General features: G+C 32.7%; 1 protein-coding gene across 1 annotated transcript; it reads right to left on the bottom strand.

Annotated features, from left to right (window-relative positions):
• LOC145297057 (beta1,4-N-acetylgalactosaminyltransferase A-like) lies at nucleotides 1-21,966 on the bottom strand. The gene is made up of 6 exons (XM_080143284.1): nucleotides 21,900-21,966; nucleotides 16,761-16,993; nucleotides 8,667-8,854; nucleotides 1,684-1,806; nucleotides 1,185-1,280; nucleotides 1-100 (listed from the first exon to the last, which is right to left on the bottom strand). Exons 1-6 carry the CDS (start codon nucleotides 21,964-21,966, stop codon nucleotides 1-3), a joined length of 807 nt encoding a protein of 268 aa, XP_079999410.1.
• Nucleotides 21,967-26,729: the final 4,763 nt, after the last annotated feature.

Here is a 26,729-nt window from a genome sequence, read left to right as displayed (position 1 = left end):
CTATACAAGAGGCACAATACCTTTCGCAGTTGGTAAATGAAATGGGCTACCCAAGGAAATGGGAACAAGCAATAGTATATTCCGACAACCAGAGTGCAATCTGCATAGCAAAAAATTCCATCACAATCCAGCGAGTAAAGCACATAGATATTAAGTACCACTACATAAGGGACAAAATAAACAGATGGATTTTTATCCTGGCCCCTCAAAATTAGCAGAGATTAGACCAATTAGACCATTGATGCAATGATCCAGTCTCTGTTGATCTTTGCATTGGGAGTAAAGTTTTGTGCAGTTCTAGGAGGTCCATTCTCCCAGGCCTTGTCTTCTATCTTTGAGAAGGAGTTAGTTTATTGCTAATCACCTGAGGCGCTATCACCGGGGAATGCCGACGGATCTGCCCAGGCACTTTTTGTAGGTCAGAGTGCCCCTCCTCTGGGGCGCTGACTTCTCAATCCCACTTGCCGACCCTGGTGTTTTTTTTTGTGTGCGTGTGTATTGATAGATTATTTACATTTCAGGAATGTCGGTTGAAGTCTATATAAGACACTTAACATGAACAACGAGAGAGAGGAAGACAGAAGATTGACAGTCGTCCAGCGTGATTGACATTTTTCTGCCGTTGACTGCCACACACACACACACACACACACACACACACACACACACACACACACACACACACACACACACACACACATCCTTACAGTTAAATGCAGTTATTTTCTGTCTCTTGTCAACGGTCATCATTGCATTGTAAATAAACTTTTATGTTGACAAAATTCGCCTGTGTTGATTTTCAGAACACCAACAAAAAAGAATTGTGAGGTGCAAGCATTTGAAAGTGCAAGCTAGAAAATTTTATATGCATTCAATAATGCAAGGCAGAGACTAGCAACATCTTGTAGAGAAAAAATGCGGAGAACACTTTTTGTAGATAATTTTATGAGCTATAACAATGTACTCAATAGTCATTTTAATAAAATTAACCCGTTTTCATGCAAATAGCAAAAAACAGAAATTTGGCAGCCATTTTCCAAGATGGCGGATGAAGCTCAAGGTGGAGCGACGGGGTCTGTTGTTTCTAAGTGTCTAAAGAAGTCATGTGCAAATTTCAGCTTGTTATAATTTTTTTCATTTATTTGGCTTATATATTATTTGACTGGAGTATTTTTTCAACTTACCGATTTGGGTTTGGATGTTCTTTGACATGTTTAATCATAGTATAACGAGCAATTTCCTTCGAATATCGAGAAATCGACATCATTTTTTTTTTTACCCTAAAATGAAATTTAAAAAAAAAAAAAAAACATTAATGAAAAAATTTTTTTTTTTACTTTAAAAAATACATATTGCCACTTAAAACATAAAGGGTTGCTATTTGGGATCGTGTCTAATAAAGGACTGTGGGGAGTTGAACAGTAAGATGTCTTTAGCATTACATTTAAACTTCAGCGGGTTAGTACAGCCAGGGAAGCAGGAAACAGGGAGGGAATTCCAAAGTCTAGCGGTCTGAGAGAAGAAACTATTAGAGTAGAACGTTTTTCGGTATCTAGGGACTTCAACAGTGAAGAGGTGGGATTTTGCTGCTTGTCAAGTGAGTCTGGAGTATGTACGTTGAGGAGGCACAAATGCTACGAGTTGTGTTTATGTAAAGTTATCCAGAATCTGATTGCTTTTTACCTATTAAACAAATCATCATCTTCTCCGCCCCATCCAAAAAATTGATTGGAAAATCCATTCACGCTTTGAAACTGCTCAGCTTTCATTGCCATGGCGCCGCCGTAATAACTCTCATATGGTAATCTGAAAAAAAAAAGAAAAAAAAAAAAAAATACATTCATTTGTTTCTTGTCAAAGAAGAATAAAATTGCTTGCATGGACTGTAATTAAGAGCTAACTCTACCTAACTGGCGTAGTCCAGGATTCATTAATCTAAAAAAAGAATGTGTTAGTCATTATTATTATTATTATTATTATTATTATTATTATTATTATTATTGTTATTGTTATTGTTGTTGTTGTTGTTGTTATTGTTATTATTATTATTATTATTATTAATAATAATAATAATAATAATAATAATAATAATAATAATAATAATAATAATAATAATGCGCAACGATCATTAAATCTAAGGGAGATAACCAGCAAAGACATAGCAAAAATAAGCATATTTTGCCAGATATAATTTGGGACGCTGAAATAATCAGCAGAACAATGAAAGAATGTTAAAGAGAGAGAGAGAGAGAGAGAGAGAGAGAGAGAGAGAGAGAGAGAGAGAGAGAGAGAGAGAGAGATGATTACACGAATACTATACTAGCTGTGTCAGAAATCGTCATAAAAAATTCACGGTAAACAATGGAATATTTAGACTTACTGTCTTTCAAAGCTTATAAATTCTTGAAAAATGTAATTCAAACCCTAAGTTTTTGTTAATTAAAGGAGCAAAGACCAACATTAAAAAAAAAAAATAACAAGTTTAATAGCAAATTATGCAATATGTGTTCTTTTAAATCGGTTTTCCTTAAAAGAGATAAAAAAAAAAAAACAACGAAATTTTACTTCCTTCAATTATAAAAAATATATATAAATTCCAAAAAAATACTTACCTTTACAAACTAGTACTCGATGAGTAGTTCCATTGTTCATTGTTAAGAACTTATCCATATTTATACTTATATTCCATGTCCTTTTTAAATAAAATACGTTTTTAAACAATGATTAAAAATAAACGCGAACTCATTTTTTTTAACTGTTAAAATAAAGGGAGACAAGTCTGATTTTATTTGCCTTTATAATGTGGCGCATAGAAGGGACATAAATTATATGTCTTTTTAATGCGTACTGTAAACCAAATTTAGTATTTCGGTCCTCCGTACTTAAAAAACGGAAATTATTCACTTATAAGTTTTTTATTGTTAAACAAAAAAAAAAACAGTTGACCGATTTTTTTTTATTCTCTTAATGAAATACATGAGTTTTTGATTGATATATTTTAATACTTCTTTATCGACTGAATTTTTTGTTTTTTATATCTAAAGAAAAAGAAAACATTTTATGAAATAGAAAAAATTGTTGTAAGCATCTCATATTTACTTGACATTCTAAGCATAACATAAGCTTAAAAAAATTCAACATGGTTTTTGAAAAATAAAATAGTTTCACATTTTGGACTTTACAGGTAAATTTCCAAAAAACTATTCTTTTTTTGTTGTTGTTTTAAATTACAATATATTATTTATTGATCTTTTATCTTCAATTTGTGATATATAAAACTTTGGTACATAAATTAATTATCAAAATTTTAATAGGCATTTCAAAAGGGGTGGGGAGTGAATTAAAAAAAAAACAACTTTTGTCTAAAATATTATATTTGGTTTATTGGAAAGAGCATAAAATTTCCCATTGACCCTGAAAATATCGTAAAAATTGAACCAATAGAAAAATTCTGATAGATTTTTAAAGTTTAAAAATTGAAAAATATTTAACTCGTAAAATTCAGATAGATTTTTAAAGTTTAAAAATTGAAAAATATTTAACTCGTAAAATTCAGTTGATTTCATTATGTAAAAAAAAAATGGCTGCATGAAGACGCGCCGGCACTTTCTAAACAGTTTTTTTTTTTTTTTTTAATAAAAAATAATATTTCTATTATTTTTTAAACAACTTTAATAGTTTATTTTGGAAGTATATTCCATAAAGAAAATAAACAACCCACTTTTAAAAGAGAAATTACGATACACCTAATACTATACCTGCAAGGTGAAGTTGAAGTTAGTCCCGGAAATTTAAAAAAAAAAAAAAAAAAAAAAAAAAAAAAAAAAAACAAGTAAATCAACGAACTTAAAATATAACAATGTTACGTAACAAAATAAACTTATACACAAAACAAAAGTAAACTATTACAATGTAAAGATGCTAATTAATCCACAAGAACAATTAAATAAAGTTGTTAATTAACGAAAATAACGAAACTTTTTTAGGGAGATTTTGAAGTATTTAAACCGTCATTTTTTAAAAAAATTATTTTCATTAAAAAAATTACATTGACGGTTTAATTACTTCCAAATATCCTTCAAAAACGTTTTCTATTTTTCGTTGTTTTGTATACGTCAATTATTATGCGGCCCAAATTATACCTTGCAAAATAAAACTAAAGAATAGTAAAAAACAAAAAAACAAAAAAAAAACAAATTTTTTAATTAAATTAAAATTTATTCATATCCAGAAATTGACTTAAAATACTTCAAAATCTCCTTCAAAAAAGTGCCTGACGCTGACTGGTTACCTAAAATAAAGAAAAACAAATTTCTTTTTTTTTTGCTTTGTTTTTGTTTCATCTTCGTTTAAAAAAAAATTAAATAACGGTTTAAATACTTCAAAATCTCCCTCAATAAAGTTTCGTTAATTAACAGGTTTATTTAAATTTTTTTGTGGATTAATTAACATCGTTACATTGTAACAGTTTACTTTTGTTTCTTGTAATACGATAATTAATAAGTTTATTTTTTTACTTAAAATGGTTATATTTAAAGCTCATTGATTAACTTCGTTAACTTGTTTCCTTTTCGTAAACTGTTTCGGCAATTTCCGGGATTCGGCTACAGTAATCGTGTAATCATTTTTTTTTTTTCATTGTTCTACTGATTATTTCAGTCAGCGCCCCAAATTATATTTTGCAAAATATGCTTATTTTTGCTATTTTTATGCTGATTATCTCCCTTAGATTTAATGATCCGTTGACATAAGCGCCGCCAATAATAATAATAATAATAATAATAATAATAATAATAATAATAATAATAATAAGAAGAAGAAGAAGAAGAAGAAGAAGAAGAAGAAGAAGAAGAAGAAGAAGAAGAAGAAGAAGAAGAAAAAGAAGAAGTACAAGGGAGGTAACTCATATACTCACAATGAAGTAAACACCGGATGAATTATCTCCCTTACATTTTGAGTTTTTTGGGTTTTTTTTAGATGATTATTCAAAATTGTTTCTAGTGTAATAATTTTCACCAATTTCTTAAATATTCAAAAATATTGTTCAGATTTCTCAATCCACTTTTCTAGGAATTCAATGAAGCAGCTTTACTTTCGGTGCACGTCGAGATGTGTCAGAAATTTCGTGAAAAATACTGAATAATTCCACCCCTGTCTTTCCAAACTTATAACTCCTCAAAAAATGTAATTCAAGCTCTAATTTTTTTTTCAATTAAAGGAGCAAGGACCAAGGTTTCATTAAATAAAAAACACAAAAAAACAAACAAAGTGTTTTTTTTTTTTAAGAAAAGGTTTAAAACTTCGGACTTTACAGGTAAATTTCTAAAAAACACTACTTTTTTTATTTTAAATTTGAATATATTATTTGTTGATCTTTTATCTTAAATTTGTGATATATAACACTTTGGTGAGTAAATTAATTATTTACTTTTTAATAGACATTTCAAAATGGATAGCGTGAATTAATTCGATCCCCTGTCTTTCCAAGCTTATAACTACTTGAAAAATGTAATAAGTCCTCAGACGTACCCCTCCACCGATACTCCATAGCTAACTGGGATATGTGCTCCGTGCATTTATATCTGACCTACCTCTGCATTCCATGTTTAAAAAGGATGTGTCCTCTATAGTATCAGACCTGACCGAATGGTTAATTGTAGGCATAGACCGATTCATATCATCTAAAAATTCCAACAAAAACCTACCAGCCAGCCATGGTTCTCCCCTGAATGTGCTGCTGCTATCGCGCACAGAAATCACTTTTTCCATAGCTACCAACGTAATAGATGCACTGAGACTAAAGCTGCTTTCAGGAACGCCAGCAACCACTGTAAAAGAGTAATAAAAAATGCAAGAGAGCTATATGCCCAGTCTGTTAAATCCAAAGTAGCTGATCAGCGGCTTGGTTCCCACCAATTTTGGCAAATAACAAATAGGATCCTGAACAGAAGTGTGTGTTCTATTCCAACCATTATCAACGGACCAGAGGTCATCTCGTCATCATCAGACAAGGCCAAACTATTTGCCAAGAACTTTGCAGCTAATTCTACCCTATGCGACGAAGGCCATCAACTCCCCATATTTCCTCCTACAACACAGAACACACTAGGGAACATACAAATATCTGTGCATGAGGTCGCCAAGCTAATCAAGAACCTTGATTCCAGTAAAGCTACTGGCCCTGACGGCATCCCAATTATAGTGTTTAAAAGCTTCAACCAGAACTTGCTCCCATACTTACGAAACTGTTTAAACATTGCCTTAAGGAAAAGTGCTTCCCAACACCCTGGAAAACTTCATCAGTATGCTCGGTATTTAAGAACTTAGGTGATAAGTCATCTTCCTCTCAGTACAGACCAATAAGTCTCCTGTGTGGCATGAGTAAGTTGCTGGAATCCATATTAAATAGAGAAATAGTCAACCACCTCAGCAGAAATAACCTTCTTAGTGACATGCAATATGGTTTCCGTTCTGCAAGATCTACCGCAGATGTGCTAACTGTTATATCTCATAGGATTAGTGAATCTCTTGACAAAGGCTTCCTTTCCAGGGCAATTGCTCTTGACATATCAAAGGCCTTCAACAAGGTATGGCATAAAGGCCTACTTCACAAGATCTCCAGCTACAGTATAACTAGAAATATTCTCTCTATCATTAAATCATTTCTCTCTGATAGGCTCATAAGAGTAGTGGTTGATGGACAAAAATCAGAGGCCCACAATATTAATGCTGGAGTCCCTCAAGGGTCCATCCTGGGCCCAACTCTCTTCCTGATCTACATCAATGATCTCCCTAAACACATACTTAAATCATTTGTTGACATCTATGCTGATGATACGACCATCTACGGCAACACATCAAAGGCTGTAAATGGCAAAGCTCTCTCTGATTCTCTCTTCTCTGATCTCGAATGAGTGGTTCAGTGGGGGAAGACGTGGCTGGTTACATTTAATGCATCTAAAACCAAACTCCTATCTTTACATCATCAACGCTCTGATCCCCATCTGGCATCAATTGAAATGGATGGCTCTCGTCCAGGAGAAGGGCTTGACCTTCACTCCTCATCTGAAATGGAACACGTATATCAAGTCTGTTGCCAAGGTCGCTGGAAAGATGGTGTAATCCTTCTACCACTCCAGAAGATATCTCCCTACTGATGCAATTCTCTATCTATATAAAAGCCAAGTACGTCCAAGGATGGAATACTGCTGCCATATCTGGGTAGGAGCTGCTAAAAACAGCCTATCCTGCATTGACAGAGTACAAAATAGACTTTGTGGCTTAGTGGGGGATGATCTTTTCTCTTCTCTGCAACCTCTCTCGCACAGAAGAGATGTTGCGAGCCTATCCTTGTTTTATCGCTATTTCCATGGCAGGTGCTCGTCTGAACTCCAATCTCTGGTCCCCCCTCGCCAATCTTTTATGAAAAACACCCGTCTAGCTGAATCCATTGTCAAAAACTTTCCCTACTCTTTATCTATGCCTAAATCAAAACGTAGATTACATGAACAAAGCTTCTTTCTTAGAACTGCACGGATGTGGAACTCTGTTCCGTCTGCCTGCTTCCCACCTGACTACAACTTGGATGTCTTCAAGTCCAACGTAAAAAAATTCCTGATGAACCGCCCCCTTAAGTAGACACTTTATTAAATATCCACACTAACGTACTGTACTTACAATAACCCTTATCCCTGAGTGGCTTCCGGGCCTTGATAAGTGGTGACCACCTTGTAAAAAAAAAAATATATATAATTCAAGCCATATTTTTTTTTCAATTAAAGGAGCAACGACCAAGGTTTCATTAAAAAAAAACAAAAAAAAAACAAACAACGTGGTTTATTAAAAAAAAAGGTTTTAAACTTCAGACTTTACAGGTAAATTACTAAAAAACTACTTTTTTTTATTTTAAATTTGAATATATTATTTACTGATCTTTTATCTTCAATTTGTGATATATAAAACTTTGGTGAGTAAATTAATCATTTACTTTTTAATAGACATTTGATATGGGGGAGGGGCGTGAATTAAAAAAAAACGTTTGTCTAAAATATTATATTCAGTTTATTGGAAAGAGCATAAAATTTCACATTGACCCTGAAAACATCGTAAAAATAGAATCAATAGAAAAATTTTGATAGATTTTTAAATTTTAAAAATTGACAAATACTGAACTCGTAAAATCAATTAATTTCATTACTGTTTTTTAAAAAATAAAAAAGATAATATTTCTATTACTTTTTATACAACTTTAATAGTTTATTTTTCAAGTATAATCCATAAAGAAAATAAACAACCCACAGAAATTACGAGATTTTTATATTTTATTCGCAGTTTCGTGTTAGGGGTGTCAAAAATTCCTACAAAAATTCTGATACACCAAGTGCACGTCCATGACAGAGGCTGTTTTCTTTGAATCTTACACCCTCAATATCTGCAAAAGAGAGATGAAAATTTCATGTCATGAATGCATAAGTTCAATCATCATAACAATGTAATTTGTAATCCCATCAGATCTATTGCGAAAGCAGTACTTTTTGGAGCGTCCGTCATATTATAAAACATGTAAATAAATATTCTACGAGAAAAAAAAATATTGAGCTAAATTTACAGCATAAAAACATATTTAAAAACAATAAAAACCAAAAAAAGTACATGAAAATACGAACTTGTATTTATAAACATCAGCCGCAACAATCAAATGCCTGGGAGAGTTGACACAATTGTAAGCATTCTTGTCATTCTCTGGAATCATATCAACATCATGAAAGATGAAGCAGGTGAAATCATAAATCCGTTGTGCCTCAATGAAACCAATATTCATGAGCATTCCTCGGTTGAATGGAACCATCGTCAGCTGAAGATTAAAATTATAAAAATAATAATATTAATGATATAGGGTTTTATTTTAAAAGTAAAAAAACATGGAAGTTCATTTATTAGTGATGGATTTTAAAAAATTATTTAAAAATAATTTTTTTTTAAAAATGATTTTTTTTTCATTTAATCTAAATAAAATTTAAAAGTTAAAAATTCACTTTAACAATTTTAGTATTAATTTCAAAATAAAATTCTAAAAATTAATTTAAAAAAATAATTGTTTAAATACTTGGCTGTCATTTCACCTAAACATTATTTTTTCTTTTTATTTCACTGGAATAAGTTCTTCATATTTTATTATCCTAAATCTTGATACTAAATTTAATAAATTATACAAATTAAAAAAAATCATGCAAACGTTAGAGTTATTTCCCCTCTTACAGTAAAATTCTTACATCTAGTCAGAGAGTTACCTCCCTTCAATAAAAGCACTAACAAGACGCCATATTGCCTTATTAATTTTCCTCAGTGGAAACGATGGAGCAGGGTCTGCGCTCTACCTTATTAAATCCGACTTAGAAAAATTAACCTTTTCTTTCTTGGGTGTTGATATGTGGTCATCTCATTTTGGCCAACAATCTCCTCTATAGTTCCTACGACGAATTTTCACGAAATCGGTATCGTTCTATAGCTTGATTGGGTTTGTATTACTGTACACATAGATTCGAAAAAGTTGTCAAAAAACAAATATATAACAGATAAATGTTATCAAAGGCAAGATAATTTACTTTTCTGCCAAACTGGATATATTTTTTGTGTTTTTATTCAATGTAACATATTTATTCAGCTCGAAAAACATAGTCTTTACCGATGTATTCGAAAATTCAAGATGGCGTCTCACACCCTCTTTAACACCGTAAGTATGGAAAAAGGTGTTATAAATAAAATACAATACAAAATACTATTAAAACCCCGCCGAATATATGTCAACCTATGTCACGGTAACATATATTGAGCGAGTTTTTAACAGTATTTTATCCGGTTTTTTATTTATAACATCTTTTCCCACACTTACCGTGTTAAAGAGAGAATAAGACGCCATCTTGAATGTTCCAATACATCGGTAAACACTGTATGGGTTTCGAGCTGAATAAATATGTTACATTGAATAAAAACACGAAAAATATATCCAGTTTGGTAGAAAAGTAAATTATCTTGCCTTTGATAACATTTATTTGTTATATATTTGTTTTTTGACAACTTTTTCGAATCTATGTGTACAGTAATACAAACCCGCTTGATTATCGGTTAGATTGACTTCACTTAATTTCAACGTTCTAAACTTCCGGTCGGACATTGGACACATCGATAAATACATAACGATTTTTTTTTCCTCTCAGACATCAGGGTCGTTTTTTTAACGTGGAGAAAAGGAACACAAATTAAAATTGTCTCAGTCGTGAAGGATTTCTCAGAGAACAAGAAATTGAAGTGTAGCATCTGAAAACCAGATTCTACACTTTAATCTTGGCCCGAGTAGACATCTAATCTGATCATGACATTGATATAGTGTATGTTTCTGTTTAGAGCACAACTGAACCATAGTACTTGACTTTTTCATTTCAAACTTTAATTCGAGCCATTATATATAACAATAGTTTTATAAAATCAACAGTAATGTCTCTACAATATAATGTAGACAACAATGTATTGTAGATTAAGTCACTGCAGGGGGGCATGTGAAGCTTCCCCAACTAGAATAGGCAATCAATTGATTTGATTGAAAAATTGGCAATTTCACCGATTTCGATGATAATAAAAACATTAGAATGTAAAACATTCGTTGATCATCATTCAACCCTGGACAACATCAGGTCTTCCTGATATATATATATATATATATATATATATATATATATATATATATATATATATATATATATATATATATATATATATATATATATATATAATTTTTTATTACATTTTCACCCCAAACAAGGCACAGGGAAATAAATAAGCGTTTATAAGCTACAATCAACATCCAAATGAATGCTTTAACGATAATTACGGTTTTCAAAAGGCGAAGAATTAAAAGATACATCTGCCTTACTTAAAAATGCTAGGTTTATTTATGGTGCCTTTTACATATATTAAAAAAAAAAACACCCAATACTTTTGCTGATGAGGAGACTTTGTTTAAAAAAAACTATATGTCAAAATTATTGTCTGTGGCTTAATGTCTATCACAATAAAAACATAATTTCCGAAACAATCGTACAAATTATTGCCTTTGTTGTTGTTTCTTCTTATGAAACGGATTTTTTAATTTTTAATTCTAATTTGAATTTTAAATTGTCAATCACATTACTAAATATATATATATATATATGTTTATATATAACATAAAAGTCAAGTTCCTAAAATCGGAGCTGAGCCGAATCATATGTTGTAGATATAAAGAACTCAGTATTCTTTCTAATAGAGCATCATAATGATTAATTATGAAAGTGTTAAGATAGACCCTGTTCATATTATATGCGATGCCTCCGTTCAGTCTCAAGAGACAATGGATACCCCCTGTAAGAGTACCTATTTACAATACCTTGTTCGAACATGTTTTCCCACACATATACACACCCACACATACGCACACACATACGCACACACAAACGCATGCACGCATATACACATCCTCATACACACACTCACATTCATGCGCATACACACACACGCTAACGTGCACACACACACACCCGAGCTGTGACGTCAGTTCCTTTAAAGTGAAAACCAGACATGCACACCCAGAACACCAACTCCAGTATAAAAGTCAACAAAACCTGTTAACTTCCCTTTTTCGTCTGGACCAGCGTTCGAGCTGCTTAATTAATAAATGATTAGATAAACGATTAGATAAATGATTAGATAAATGATTAGATAAACGATTAGATAAATGATTAGATAAATGATTAGATAAACGATTAGATAAATGATTAGATAAACGATTAGATAAACGATTAGATAAATGATTAGATAAATGATTAGATAAACGATTAGATAAACGATTAGATAAATGATTAGATAAATGATTAGATAAACGATTAGATAAATGATTAGATAAACGATTAGATAAATGATTAGATAAATGATTAGATAAACGATTAGATAAACGATTAGATAAACGATTAGATAAATGATTAGATAAATGATTAGATAAACGATTACATAAATGATTAGATAAATGATTAGATAAATGATTAGATAAACGATTACATAAATGATTAGGTAAATGATTAGATAAATGATTAGATAAACGATTAGATAAATGATTAGATAAACGATTAGATAAACGATTAGATAAACGATTAGATAAATGATTAGATAAACGATTAGATAAACGATTAGATAAATGATTAGATAAATGATTAGATAAATGATTAGATAAACGATTAGATAAACGATTAGATAAATGATTAGATAAATGATTAGATAAACGATTAGATAAACGATTAGATAAACGATTAGATAAATGATTAGATAAACGATTAGATAAACGATTAGATAAACGATAAGATAAACGATTAGATAAATGATTAGATAAATGATTAAATAAACGATTAGATAAACGATTAGATAAATTATTAAATAAACGATTAGATAAATGATTAAATAAACGATTAGATAAATGATTAGATAAACGATTACATAAATGATTAGATAAATGATTAGATAAATGATTAGATAAACGATTAGATAAATGATTAGATAAACGATTAGATAAATGATTAAATAAACGATTAGATAAATGATTAGATAAATGATTAGATAAACGATAAGATAAATGATTAGATAAATGATTAGATAAACGATTAGATAGATGATTAGATAAACGATTAGATAAATGATTAGATAAATGATTAGATAAATGATTAGATAAACGATTAGATAGATGATTAAATAAACGAATAGATAAACGATTAAATAAACGATTAAATAAACGATTAGATAAATGATTAGATGAACGATTAGATAAATGATTAGATAAATTATTAAATAAACGATTAGATAAATGATTAGATAAATGATTAGATAAATTATTAGATAAACGATTAGATAGATGATTAGATAAACGATTAGATAAATGATTAGATAAACGATTAGATAAATGATTAGATGAATGATTAGATGAACGATTAGATAAATGATTAAATAAACGATTAGATAAATGATTAGATAAATGATTAGATAAATGATTAGATAAACGATTAGATAGATGATTAGATAAACGATTAGATAAATGATTAGATAAATGATTAAATAAACGATTAGATAAATGATTAGATGAACGATTAGATAAATGATTAGATAAATTATTAAATAAACGATTAGATAAATGATTAGATAAATGATTAGATAAACGATTAGATAGATGATTAGATAAACGATTAGATAGATGATTAGATAAATGATTAGATAAATGATTAGATAAATGATTAGATAAATGATTAGATAAACGATTAGATAAATGATTAGATAAACGATTAGATAAATGATTAGATAAATGATTAGATAAATGATTAGATAAACGATTAGATAGAGTGCAAAACGCTCTTTAAAACGATATGTAAAGTAAAGGTATTAAAACTTATTTGCAAATACATCATTTGAAATCAAAATCAAATATTCCGCAAGAACTTTCTTTTCAACCTAATATCCTAATGTCTTATTTTAATATGCATGTTTATAAAAAAATTAATATTGAAATAATATATATATGTGTGTGTGTGTGTGTGTGTGTGTGTGTATATATATATATATATATATATATATATATATATATATATATATATATATATATATATATATAATATATTGTGAAAGCATGAAACACTAGTGTCTGTAGGAATAAAAAAAAGATATTTATTACGTTATAATTATTTCGCCACTTTAAGAAATAAATTTGTAAATGTTGAACACTGGGAAATACAAAAAAGTTTGTCAGTTAAATTTGTTGAGAGATCGCGACTTTCTGTTGCACAATCACTACAGATCGTCTGAATTAAAGTTAAGCTTGATTAATGTTTAAATTTCTCTTTATTGTGTGGTGGTTATGCCTAGGGTTTGGTTCCTCACTAGGTAGCTTCATTGAGAGGTTCAAATTGTTTGACCAACAGCAATCGTCACTTCCTACACTGATAATTATGAAAATATGAAATAGTAGTGTTCATAGGTCTAAAAAATAATTTATACATATAATTATGTTTTATGACTTTATATAATATATATATAATTATAAAAAAAATAATTTATATATATATAATTATATTTAATATCTAAAAGGCAAAATGTGTGTGTGTGTGTGTGTGTGTGTGTGTGTGTGTGTGTGTGTGTGTGTGTGTGTGTGTGTGTGTGTGTGTGTGTGTGTGTCTCGCAAAAATCGTTCTATAGCTTGATTATCGGTTAGATTGAGTTCACTTAATTTCAACGTTCTAAACTTCCGGTCGGACGTTGGACACATCGGTAAATACATAACGATTTTTTTTTCTCCTTAGCATTACAGGTTCGAGCCTGCCTGCCACCTACCACTTTTTTTCTCTCTCTGTCTCCAGCCAAACTGCCTACTGTTGTTTCGTCCCCCCCCCCGCTACTACTAATTTATTTTTTTTAATCCCCCCACTTACTCGATCCAAGCAACGCCGGGGAACTTCATTACTATACAACTTTTTTTAACACCTTTTATACCCTCTTACCCCCCCCCGGGGGGTACTTACGACACCTCCACACACCCGGGCAACACCAGGTACTCCCACTAATATATATATAAAATTATAAAAAATAATTTATATATATAATTATCTTTTATAATTTTGTATATATATAAAACTAGTGGGGGTGCCGGCATTGCCCGGGTGTTTGGAGATGTGTGTTGAACAAAAAAAAAAGTGGTAGTAATGAAGCAGGCTCGAACCCATGACGCGAAAGCGAAAAAGAAAGTGAAAAAAAAAAAACCCTGACATCTTACCGCTACTCCATGACTCGACCGAAAGTTCCGAACGTTGAAATTAGTAAAGTCTCTCCAACCGATACAATGACTTGGCGCAAAAAAACTGCCCCTCCTTGTAGAAAACTGCCCAGTTGAGGGTGAATGAATTAATGTTTTTAGCCAATTTTTCGTATTTGTCGTCCGAGACACAGAGCTTCAAAACGATACTGATTTCATGAAAATCCGTTGCCTCTGTCGAAAAGTTTAGCCAGACATACATACATACATACACACATATATACATTTAAACATACAAGTTAGATTTATATAATAGACTAGCGGAGGGTGCCCGGTGTTGTCCGGGTATTTAGTGGTGTTTAAAAAGAAAGTGGTAGTAGGCAGGCAGACTTAAACCCATACCGTGAAGGACGAAACAAACGTGAAAAAAAAGATGAGTTGGTAATTAACTTTTGCTTGGGTGGAGGATATTGGCACAAAGACAAAATAAAAAAAATAAAAAAAGGTAGAGAGGTGGGATTGAACTCGAAAACGTAGACTAATTAATCTTCCTCGTTAACCATTAGTTCAAAAAGGATAGTGAATTGAATGCATTGGTAATTAACTTAAGAATCATAGGAATCGCCACGCATGCGCAGAAATGAATGTTGCTTTTTCAAACTGGCTGAAGGTCAGCTAAGCTTCCTGCTTACTGTCGTTTTAGTTATTTGTTTCCCCACGAAAGGAAATTAGACACAAGGTCGTTTGTAATATTGGGGAAAACCAGCTCCCCCATAAAAGGGGGCACTCTGGAAGTATCCAAATAAATAGTAATAGGGTTTCCCTACATTGACCAAGGACCAATTACAGAACAGATACAACCCAGGCAAAGGCCAGGAGTTGGCACCAACGTTCAGTTAGTTTCACTTTATTTATACGAAAAAGACAAACAAACACTCGAAAGAGGGTCCTGAAGGGAATTTTTTTTAAACTCGATAAAAAAAAAAAAAGATAGAGACGATGTCCATTTGCAAATCTGAGATATTATTATCTAGGAAGTATACAAAAACTTCTGGAATCTAACCGACGCGAGAATCCTTAGCGAAAAAGCCTTTCATGGACACGCCCATTTTGCCCTTTATATACATAGATTATAAAAAATAATTTATATATAATCATTTTTTATAATTATATACATATGTTTGTATTTTTATTATTTTTAAATACTGTTTTAAAAATACTAAAAATAAATATTGTTGTAAAAAAAAATAAAAATAAATAAAATGTTATATACGTCCAAATAAATTATGGGCGACTTTCTAAGTAAATAAATAATGAGATTCAAGGCGAAGCCACTATTTAACCATATTTATCGTTAAAAAAACAACAACATATCTATCTATCTATCTATCTATCTATCTATCTATCTATATATATATATATATATATATATATATATATATATATATAAACATGGATTGATCTGCATAGACTCCTTACAATGATTATATAACTTTATACAAAAGCTCTACACATGTATAGAGCACTTTTGAAAAATGTTAGTCACTGTTACGAATATACTCGAACTTAATTAATATCTTGTTCATTTTTTTCCTTTGTTAAAGCAAAGACGCTCCAAGATGGCGTCTACGAAAGCCAGGGACCACACCACATTTTATTATTTGCTCAATTTATTAAATTGAATATGTGTGCGTGCGTTAAGAAAGATATACAAAACTTGAAAAATCTTAGTCATTGTTACGAATATACTCGCACTTAATATCTTGTTCATTTTCTTCCTTTGTTAAAGCAAAGACGCTCCAAGATGGCGTCTACGAAAGCCAGGGACTACAGCACATTTTATTATTTGCTCAATTTATTAAATTGAATATGAGTGCGTGCGTTAAGAAAGATAGACGAAACTTGAAAAAAAGATATTTAATTGATTTTTCATATCTATCACCTGTTCAATGACAAAAATCCGATAGTCGAGTTGTTGGCGTTGTAGAAACGGATGAATGTTGTTAAGAAAAATCCAAAGATGTGCATTTCTGTTTCGGTAAGGAACAATTATGGCAACTCGATGTCTGGGTGTACAGTTTGGGGGGGTGTAGTGTCCACCAGGTTGTAATCCAGTTTGATTTTCCATCATCGAATTCCAAGTTTGTATCTGCAATTTGACCGGCTGAATTCCCACTGAAAAAGAAATTTTTATCCATCAGAAATGAGAAATAAAATTCAACAATTATATTTGTATATAAAAAAAAGTAAAATTTCAAATTAAGAAATTTCCATTTTTAAAACAAGATTTCATCATGATAGAAAGTTTACTGGATGTTTAAAACATTCAAATTTTCATACATATTGGCTCCAACCTTTCATCTTCTCAGTACCCTTGCTCTCAGATTTTTTTATTACTGATATTTCAACCTAATCAAAAAAAGGCGCAGTGCTACTTCGATGTAAGGGTTACTATTTCGGATCATTTTACAGGCATACTATGTAGGGAGTTGAACATTATACTTGAACTTTTACAGGGGCGCGTTCAAAATAAATGTTACTGTTTAAGCTCCACTAAACCATGATACTTGACGTTTGCATTTTAAACTTTAATTCAAAGCTGCTTTATATAAAAATATTCTTATAAAATCAACAGTAGGTTCTCTACAGTGCTATGTAGACAACAATATATTGTGGATTAAGTCACTGTGGGGAGGCATGTGAACCTTCCTCTGAGTATACCATGATGGGTTTCCATCTAGAGTAGGTAATCAATCGATTTTATTTTTTTAAAAAAATTATCGACTTCACTGATTTCGATGACAAGAAAAATATAGCGATGTGAAATATTTGTTGATTATTATTCAATCCCGGACAATGTCGGGGCTCCCTGCCAGTAGGATTCAAAGATATGTTAATCTTTAAATCTATGCTAGACTCAAGCTGACCGACACAAGTGAGGCAATTACGGCTGGTGCAGTGAATGTCTGCAGACGTGTTCATAAAACTATATTTCTAAATTCTTTTTAAGAAGTGCTGTAAAGCAAAACGTGATTGGACGACAAGATTAATCAGAAAAGACATTAAAGAGTTCCTACCTGAGAGTGGTGAAATCTCAGGACAAAATGGCCGCGGAGTCATCTTTATTTCTATGGAATCGAACAAGTTGATATATATGCCATAACCGACCACCAGAACGAGTCCAGAAATGGATAAAATCATGAACAATTTTAACATAGACATTTGGTTGATATGATCCTAAAAGAAATAAATGTGTAAATAAATATTACAGATGCATAAAAAATATTTTATTTTATTGAGTCATAAATACCTCATCCACCATATAATACCCAGTGCACAAACTAACCACTAGAATTAGTACTATTGATTTTAATTTGAATAACCACTAACCTGTATTATAATTAACTCTAATTAACCTGTATTATAATAACTATTAGGTATATTATATTATTATCTAATACAATAATACTTTGAGATATGAATGCACTAAGACACAATTGTTTTTAAATACAACGATAAATTACATCTACATTTGTTGGATAGTGACCCGGGCAGTGTCGGGTTTTGTGAGTCAGATGATGCTGGGTATAAAAGAAAAAGAATCTAATTAACAAAAAATCCTGGAAAATACCAGGTTCCCAGGAATAGCAAATGGAACAAAAGAACCAACCTGTGATATAATTACATCCCTAGAAATTATTTTTCTAAATGCTCTCGCAATGTAAAAAACATGCATAAATAGATCTGAGTGAAAAATAGTTAAATGCAACCATTCATCCAATAACAAACCATAAAAAATGAATAATTAATGAAAGTTTCTTTATCAAAGGACTATGCAAATTAGTTAACTTTTATGAAGTCGCTCGCATATCCCTGACTGCTTGGGATAACTTCCAAACATTTATATCAGATATATCTCTGCACTCCATGTTAAAAAAAAATGTGTCCTCTATGGTATCTGATCTAATTGAATGGCTAATTGTCAGTATAGACCAATTTATATCCCCATGAAATTCCAGCAAAATCCCAACAGCCAGTCGTGTTTCACCCCAGAATGTGCTACTGCTATTGCGCACAGAAATCATTATTTCCATTGCTTCCAACATAACAGATGTTGTGAAACTAAAGCCACCTTTAGGACTGCCAGAAGCCATTGTAAAAGAGTAATAAAGAATGCTAGAGATTTGTATGCTCAGTACGTCAAGTTTAAAGTAGCTGAGCAGTGGCTTGGTTCCAACCAGTTTTGGCAAATAACAAGCATAGTCTGAAACAGAAGTGTGCCCTCTATCCCTACCATCATCAACGGATCTGAGGTAATTTCATCAGCGTCTGATAAAGCAAAACTCTTGGCCAAGAACTTTACAGCAAATTCAAACCTTTGTGATCAGGGCTTCCTATTCCCCGTAGTTCCTCCCTGACTGAAAACACACTATGTGACATACAAATTTCTGTACGTGATGTTGCCAAGCTTATCAAAAACCTTGATTCCAGTAAAATAACTGGCCCTGACGCCATTCCAGTCATAGTGCTTAAAAAGCTTCAACCATAACTATCTCCCATACTTACAAAGCTGTTTAAACACTGCCTTAATAAGAAATGCTTCATAACACCCAAGAAAAGTTCATCAGCCTGTCCCGTATTTCAAAATTCTGGAGATTGGTTATTTTCCTCTCAGTATAGACCAATCAGTCTCCTGTGCATCATGAGTAAGTTGCTGGAATCTGTGATAAACAGAAAAGTGGTTAACCACATCAGCAAAAATAATCTGCTCAGTTGCATGCAATATGGTTTCCATTCTGCGGATGTACTGTTATATCACACAGGACTAATGAATTTCTCGACATATTCTTTGTTTCTAGAGCAATAGCTCTTGACATATCAAAGGCTTTCAATAGAGTATGGCATAAAGGTCTACTTCACAAGATCGCTAGCTCTGGAATAGTTGGAAAGGTCCTCTCAATTATCAAATCCTTTCTCTGACAGGTTTATAAGAGTATTCATTGATGGGCAAAACTCAGAAACTCATTGTATTAATGCTGGCATCTCTCAGCATTCCATTCTGGGGCCAACTCTCTTCCTGATCTTCATCAATGATTTCCCAAATCACATTCTTAGATCATTTGTAGACATTTATGCAGACGACACCACAATCTATGACAACATTCAAAGGCCAGCAACAACCAAGACCTTTCTGATTCTCTCTCTTCTGATCTTGAGAACGTGATGCAATGGTGGTTAATTTTAATGCATCGAAAATCAAGCTTCTCTCCTTTCACCATAACTGCTCTGCCGCCCCCCCCCCCCATCATACCTCAATTCAAATGAATGGCTCTTGCCTTAGGGAAGCTCCATGTCTTGACAAGCTTCTGACACTGACCTTCACTCCAGATCTGAAATGGAACACATACATCAAATCTGTTGCCAAGATTGCTGAGAAAATTGTTGGATCACTCTTCTGCTCCAGTAGATATCTCACTATTGATGCAATCCTTTATCTATATAAGAGCAAAGTATGCTCTAAAATGGAAGGAGCTGCTGAGCACAACCTCTCCAGCCATGATAGAGTTCAAAACACGCTTCGAAACCTACTAGATGATACCTTTTTCCCCCCTTTAACCTCTTTCCCACAGAAGAGACGTTGCGGGCATGTCTCTGCTTTATCGAAGGCAAAATTTGACACAAAGTCAGTTGTTAATGTAGTTATAACCCCGCTACCTCTAAAAAGAATAATTTCGGATTGGGACAACTTTTTCTTAATCCTCAATCTTAAAAGAGCCCTCTTTCATTAACCAAGGACAGTAAAGATAAAATAAAGTATCAGAACAGATACTATGCTTTAACATTAATTTTATTTGGATAAGTAAAAAATAATACCCATAAACTGAAAATAAAGCACTTGCCATGGAAGTAACGATAAAACAAAGGCTCACAACGTCTCTTCTGTGAGAGAGAGGTTGTAGGGAAGAGAAAAAGGCATCCCCCACTAGGCCACAAAGTCTATTTTGTACTGTGTCAAGGCAGAATAGGCTATTTTTAGCAGCTCCTGTCCAGATGTGGCAGCAGTACTACATCCTTGGATGTACTTGACTTTTATATAGATAGAGAATTGCATCAGTAGTGACATATATTCTGGAAAGGTAGAAGGATCCTACCATTTTCCCAGCGACCTTGGCAACAGACTTGATGTACGTGTTCCATTTCAGATCAGGAGTAAAGGTCAATCCCAGAAGCTTGTCAAAACATGGAGCCTCGCGAAGACGAGAGCCATCCCTTTCAATTGATGCCAGATACGGGTCAGAGCGTTGATGATATAAAGATAGGAGCTTGGTTTTAGATGCATTAAAAGTAACCAGCCACTTCTTCCTCCACTGTACTATGCGCTCAAGATCAGAGGAGAGAGAATCAGAGAGAACTTTGTCATTTACGGCCTTTGATATGCTGCCATAGATGGTGGTGTCATCAGCATAGATGTCAACGAAGTATGTGTTTTGGGAGATCATTGATATAGATCAGGAAGAGAGTTTACTTATGAAATGAGCACTCTTGAAGTAAATTTGTCAAACAGAATTGCCAAATATATTTTGCAAACTTTCTACAGAGCTCTACTTATAATTGAGCTCTCTCAAAGACAATTTCTCTAGCCACTCTGTAATCACTGGCGTCCGTTGCTAGTACCATCTCCTTTTCTGGATCGAAATGCGCTAATACCAGATCTGACAGTAAACATTTCTTAATTTTCTGGAAAGCAGATGCACATTCCTTTGTCCAATTCCATCTACTGCCTTTTTTCAGTAGCTCGTTAAGAAGAGCTCTCAAATTATGCACATTAGGGATGTATATCGCATAATATTGTAACAACCCAAAAATGACTGTAATTTTGGTACTGAGTCTGGGGCAGGAATCTTTTCGATTGCTTCGGTCCGTTGTGGATCTGGCCTTCGTCCACCTTCGTCAATTATTTGACCCAGGTATTTGATCCTTTCCATGAAGAAATCGCATTTCTCCGGACTGAATCTGAATCCAAACACATCCATTCTCTTAAGTACTTCTCTGACGTGCTTCTTGTGCTCTTGCAAATTACTGCTCTTTATGAAGACATCATCAAGGTATGCCATTGCAAATTCCAACCCTGCGATCATCGTATCCATTATCTGTTGGAAGAGAGCAGGGGTGACCTTTAAGCCGAAAGGAAGCCTCTTTAGCTTGAAGATACCCTTATGCATGTTAATGCACAGGTACTTTGAGCATTCATCGTTGACCTTGATTTGCAAGTACGCATCCGAGAAGTCTATCTTGGAATAAATTTTTGCTCCGTTTAGTTTTGAGAATAGATCTTCTGCCAACGGAAGGGGATAATTGTGGTCCTTTAAACAATCATTTAGGCCTGTTGAGAAATCAGCACAGACTCTGATTTTATTATTCTTTTTCTTCACATATACAGTCGGGCTGGCCCAATCTATATGGTCAACTTTTTCAATGACATCTAACTGTTGAAGTCTCTCCAACTCCTTCTCGATTGCGTCCATCGATAAAAAAGGTACATTTCTTTTAGGTTTGAACACTGGGGTGGCATCTTTCTTCACTTCAAATTTGGCTTCTATTTTCACAGTGTCCAAGTCCTTCGGCAAAAAACTCTTGGGAATTCTTTTACATCGTACAGGAAGACTTCCACTTGGTTTGATTTCAACCTATTACAAAAAGAATTAACTGGTCGTTCCCATACGTTAAACAGGACAAACGAATCCACTCCAAATAGACTTGTGTTCCTTCCTGGCACCACGTACACTTTGGACTTGCGTGTCTGACCACCAAATGTCACGTTGCACCTTAGTTCTCCTTTGAATTCCAACTTTTTGCCGCACATGCTCTTCGCCATCTTGCTGGTTTCCCTTAGTTCAGGCCCACCGATCCTTCTCCAGATATCTTCATCTATGATGCTGATATCCGCACCACTATCCAGGAGTAATGTTACAGGATGTCCATTTATGTGAACATCGACATACTTACGCCTTTCACAACTTTTCTCTTTCCTTGTGAGAAGCGCATTCACTTTGTCGGTCCTTCGATTTTTCTTCTGATCACAGTACGTTCCCTTGTGGCCTCTGAATCCACATTCGTAACATATCCTATTCCTGAACCAGCAGGTCTTTTTGGTGTTTCTCCTACTTACGCAGCATTCACAATTTTGGTACTTGTGCATTCTGGGGGTCTTTTGTTTTTGGGTCTTGTACGTTCTAGAGGTCCTTTGCCTTTTTACATGTTGTACCTTGTAAACGCTTTTTTTCTTCAATGCGGGTGTTGCCTCTCTTTATATTAATGAGACGTTGACAGTCCTCGGTAACTTTTTGTAAAGTTATATTTGGGTCCGACTCCATTGTCAGGATCCAGAATCTATCTTTGTCCCCTGGTGCTCTGAGTCCCTGCACAAAGATCAAGCATTTAAATAAATCCGCAGAAATTTCATTTAATTTAAATGATTCACATAAGCAATTTACAGTACAAGCATACTCTAAATAATCTTCAGATTCCGATTTCTGTAAATATAAACGTTTATATCTAAAGTGGAAAAGGCTATCTCTTATCGAATATTCTAGATAAAGTATTGATTGTCTCTTCAAAGGTCATTTCTTCCGGTTTTTGGGGTAAAATTAAGTTAGCATACTGTGTGTTTTCGTTAGTACCCAGTTTTTGGAGTAACAGCGTAACTTTTTCCGAACACCTCTTTGTAAAAACTGTTTCATACCTTCTATAGTATGCTGGAAATGTAACGCCAGTATCGGGAGAAATGCCGACAAAGAGTTTGAAATACCCTTTGCAGAAAAATCCGTTTTTTCTCTCAGTTGTCGAGGTTTGAATTAATTTTTCCAAATTCTTTTGTTGAGTCGACATTTGGCGTTGAAATATTTTTGTTTGTTCTTGTTGTGCCTCTAAAGTTTTTCGTGTCATTTCTTGCTGTTGTTGTAGCTGTTGTTGCTGTTATTGTTGTTGTTGCTGCACTAAGAATTGTTGTGTCATTTTTGACTGTTCCTGAATGCTAAGAGTTAGCACCTTCGTCAACTCAGCCAATTGTTCCATTTTAGCTTTAAAATGTCTTTTCAAAATTTACAGAATTCTATAAAAGTTCGTAAATATGCGTTTTCGCAAATTAGCAACAATACTTCTACAAGTTTTGCTAAATAAACTGTTTCAACAACGTAATTTTACACAATACTTTTTCAAATTTACACAACAAATAGTTCTAATTAATTTACCCATGACGAACAAACTGTTTTTTAACAAAAATACGGTTGCAAAAAAAAAAAAATTATAACAATAGTCTGTTTTGTTTAGAGAAAAAATTGTAAGAGTGCTTTCGAAAAACTCGTAATCCTATGGTGCCGGGTTTGAATTCAGTTTGCGTTTCCCAAATATTCTTTCGTCAAAAATATAAATAAAGTTCACTTTACCTCGCATTTGTTGTGACAATATCTTTCTAGTACAATTTTATTACCTTTCCGTGAGTTCTTATCGGAGAAATCCGTACTTTCCACTACTTTATGTAGGAAAATTCGAATAGTTCTTTGTCGCACGTGATCCTAATGGTAGTTCAGTAACGAAATCCTTTTAAATTCTCGTCAAAAATCATTGAATAGTACACAGTCCTTTAAATACAGTAATTTATCTCTGTTAAGAGATAAAGAATCATCTTCGTTCACCAACTGTTATATCCTGTTTAACGGTATATAATAATCTGACAAAATACGCCGAGTGGAATGCATAACAAAAAGGTTTATTAGTACTTTGCAATAATACAAATACAAAATGTCTACTTGCTTTTGAAGTTAGATAAGTGTAAATGAAGGTAAATAAAAAGGAACAGCGTGTGAGAGCTAAAATCTCGCCCCTGGGAAGCTTGGTTAACCGGAGTACACTTGTAGAGTGTAAGACGCGAGACTGGTAGGACGCAAGGCTGAAAACAAGACAAGACGTCCTACCTTAAAATGGTAGCTCTTTTATATACTGTTTCGTATCCGGTTCGATACGTAGTTATGTCCCTTATAACAGTTATTATAGAGCTCTCAAACATATTGAGCATGCAAAAAGTAAACTTGTTTAGCATAATTGCATATATTTTGAAAACTTACTATATAGCTCTACTTATGTATTGCCATCTATGTTTTCAAAATGTACTGCAGAGTTCTACATATGTATTGAGCATTTGTGTAGCTGAATACATGTTTTCTAAACTTTATGCTTAGGTCTACTAATGTACTGAGTACTGTCAAAATATATTTGTGTAGCTGAATTGCTATACATGTTTTCCAAACTTTCCACTTAGCTCTACTAATGTATTGAGCACTGTCAAAATATATTTGTGTAACTGAATTGCCATATACGTTTACAAAACTTTGTACTTAGCTCTACTAATGTACTGAGCATTGTGAAAGTATATTTGTGTAACTGAATTGCCATACCTGTTTTCCAAATGTTCCACTTAGCTCTTTAATATGTTGAGCACTCTAGAAGTAAATTCGTCTAGCATAATTGCAAAAATATGTTTTAAAAATTACAACATAGCTCTACAAATGTATTGAGTGCTCTCGAACTAAATTTGTCTAGCATAATTGCTGTTGGAATTTTTTTGTACCAATAATGGTGCATCCCCCCTGTTTACATTTATTATTGTTTATCTGGTTCTTATATATGATTTTTTGTATCTATTATGATTTTTAGTTTCGTATATTTTGGATTTGTACGAAACTCCCTTTAATTTGAAGAAAAGAGAAATGCTAGCTCTGTAACGACGTCACGAGCTCAGCGCATATTTCGTTCTCTTTTGAAATTCTGCTGTCGTGGAGAGTGAACGTGTTCATTGCCCGGCGCTGAAAATGGAATTTTGATGAGCCTCCTTGAAAGAAGTAAACCCGGCAAGAAATTAATACCCGGCTGTGACGAGACAGGCTTCTGGAAACTATTTACGTGACTACGGTTCTGCACGTATTTTAGGAGTGGAATTAAAGAAAATACCTTTTACGTGACAAGGTATTATGGAATTTCCTATCCGGACAAGCGACGAGGTCTTGCTCCTGTAATACATGTGTGTCTACGGTTTTCATGCAACATAGAGGGAAAGAAAATTCTAAAAGAACTTTAAACAAAAAAAAAAAAAAAAGAAAAAGGCACGTGCCTAACTGGCTTTCAATTGTGAGTACGCTCCTAAAATTTATTTCATATGCGAGTTTAATTAGGAGATACTACTATTTTGTATATTCTTGTTGTATTCGTTAATGGATATACACAACTTCTTTATAAGAACCAGCAGTGTTGTTATTTTTTCATTACATGTTACTTTTTTCATGTGCTACCTTGGCGTTTAAGTTTAATGCCCGCAAAGGGAAAAATTTGCAACTTATTGTAAATAAGGTTCCTTCTTCGTTTCAAATCAAGACCTTTAGATTTCATTTTTACCCTTTCCCCCTCTTTTGTTTCATGTTTTTTTTTTCAGCTTAGTTACTTTAGCGTCGAATTTATCTGGAAGCAAGATAAATTCCGACATTGCACTATACAATTTAAAAATTTACTAAAGAGCTGTATTGAGCACACTCGAAGTTAATTTCTCTAGCATAATCGGCATATATATTTTTTAAACTTACGATGAAGCTATACTAATGTATTGAGCACTCTCGAAGTAAATTTTTCTAGCATAAATGAGAAAAATGATTTCAAAAATTTCTACAGAGTTCTACTTTTATATTAAGCGCTTTGGTAATTAATTTTCCAGCATAATCGCTATACACAATTACAAAACTTACTACAAAGCTGTACTTATCTATTTATCAGTCTCAGAGTAAATTTTGCATTGCATAATTGCGATATATATTTTAAACATTACTACAATTTTAATAAAGAAATAATTTTTATTTATTTTTTA

This window comes from Euprymna scolopes, chromosome 17, assembly GCF_053919585.1.
Source record: "Euprymna scolopes isolate OS-2025 chromosome 17, ASM5391958v1, whole genome shotgun sequence".
Taxonomy (NCBI): domain Eukaryota; kingdom Metazoa; phylum Mollusca; class Cephalopoda; order Sepiida; family Sepiolidae; genus Euprymna; species Euprymna scolopes.
This window is presented reverse-complemented; position numbering and strand designations above follow the sequence as displayed.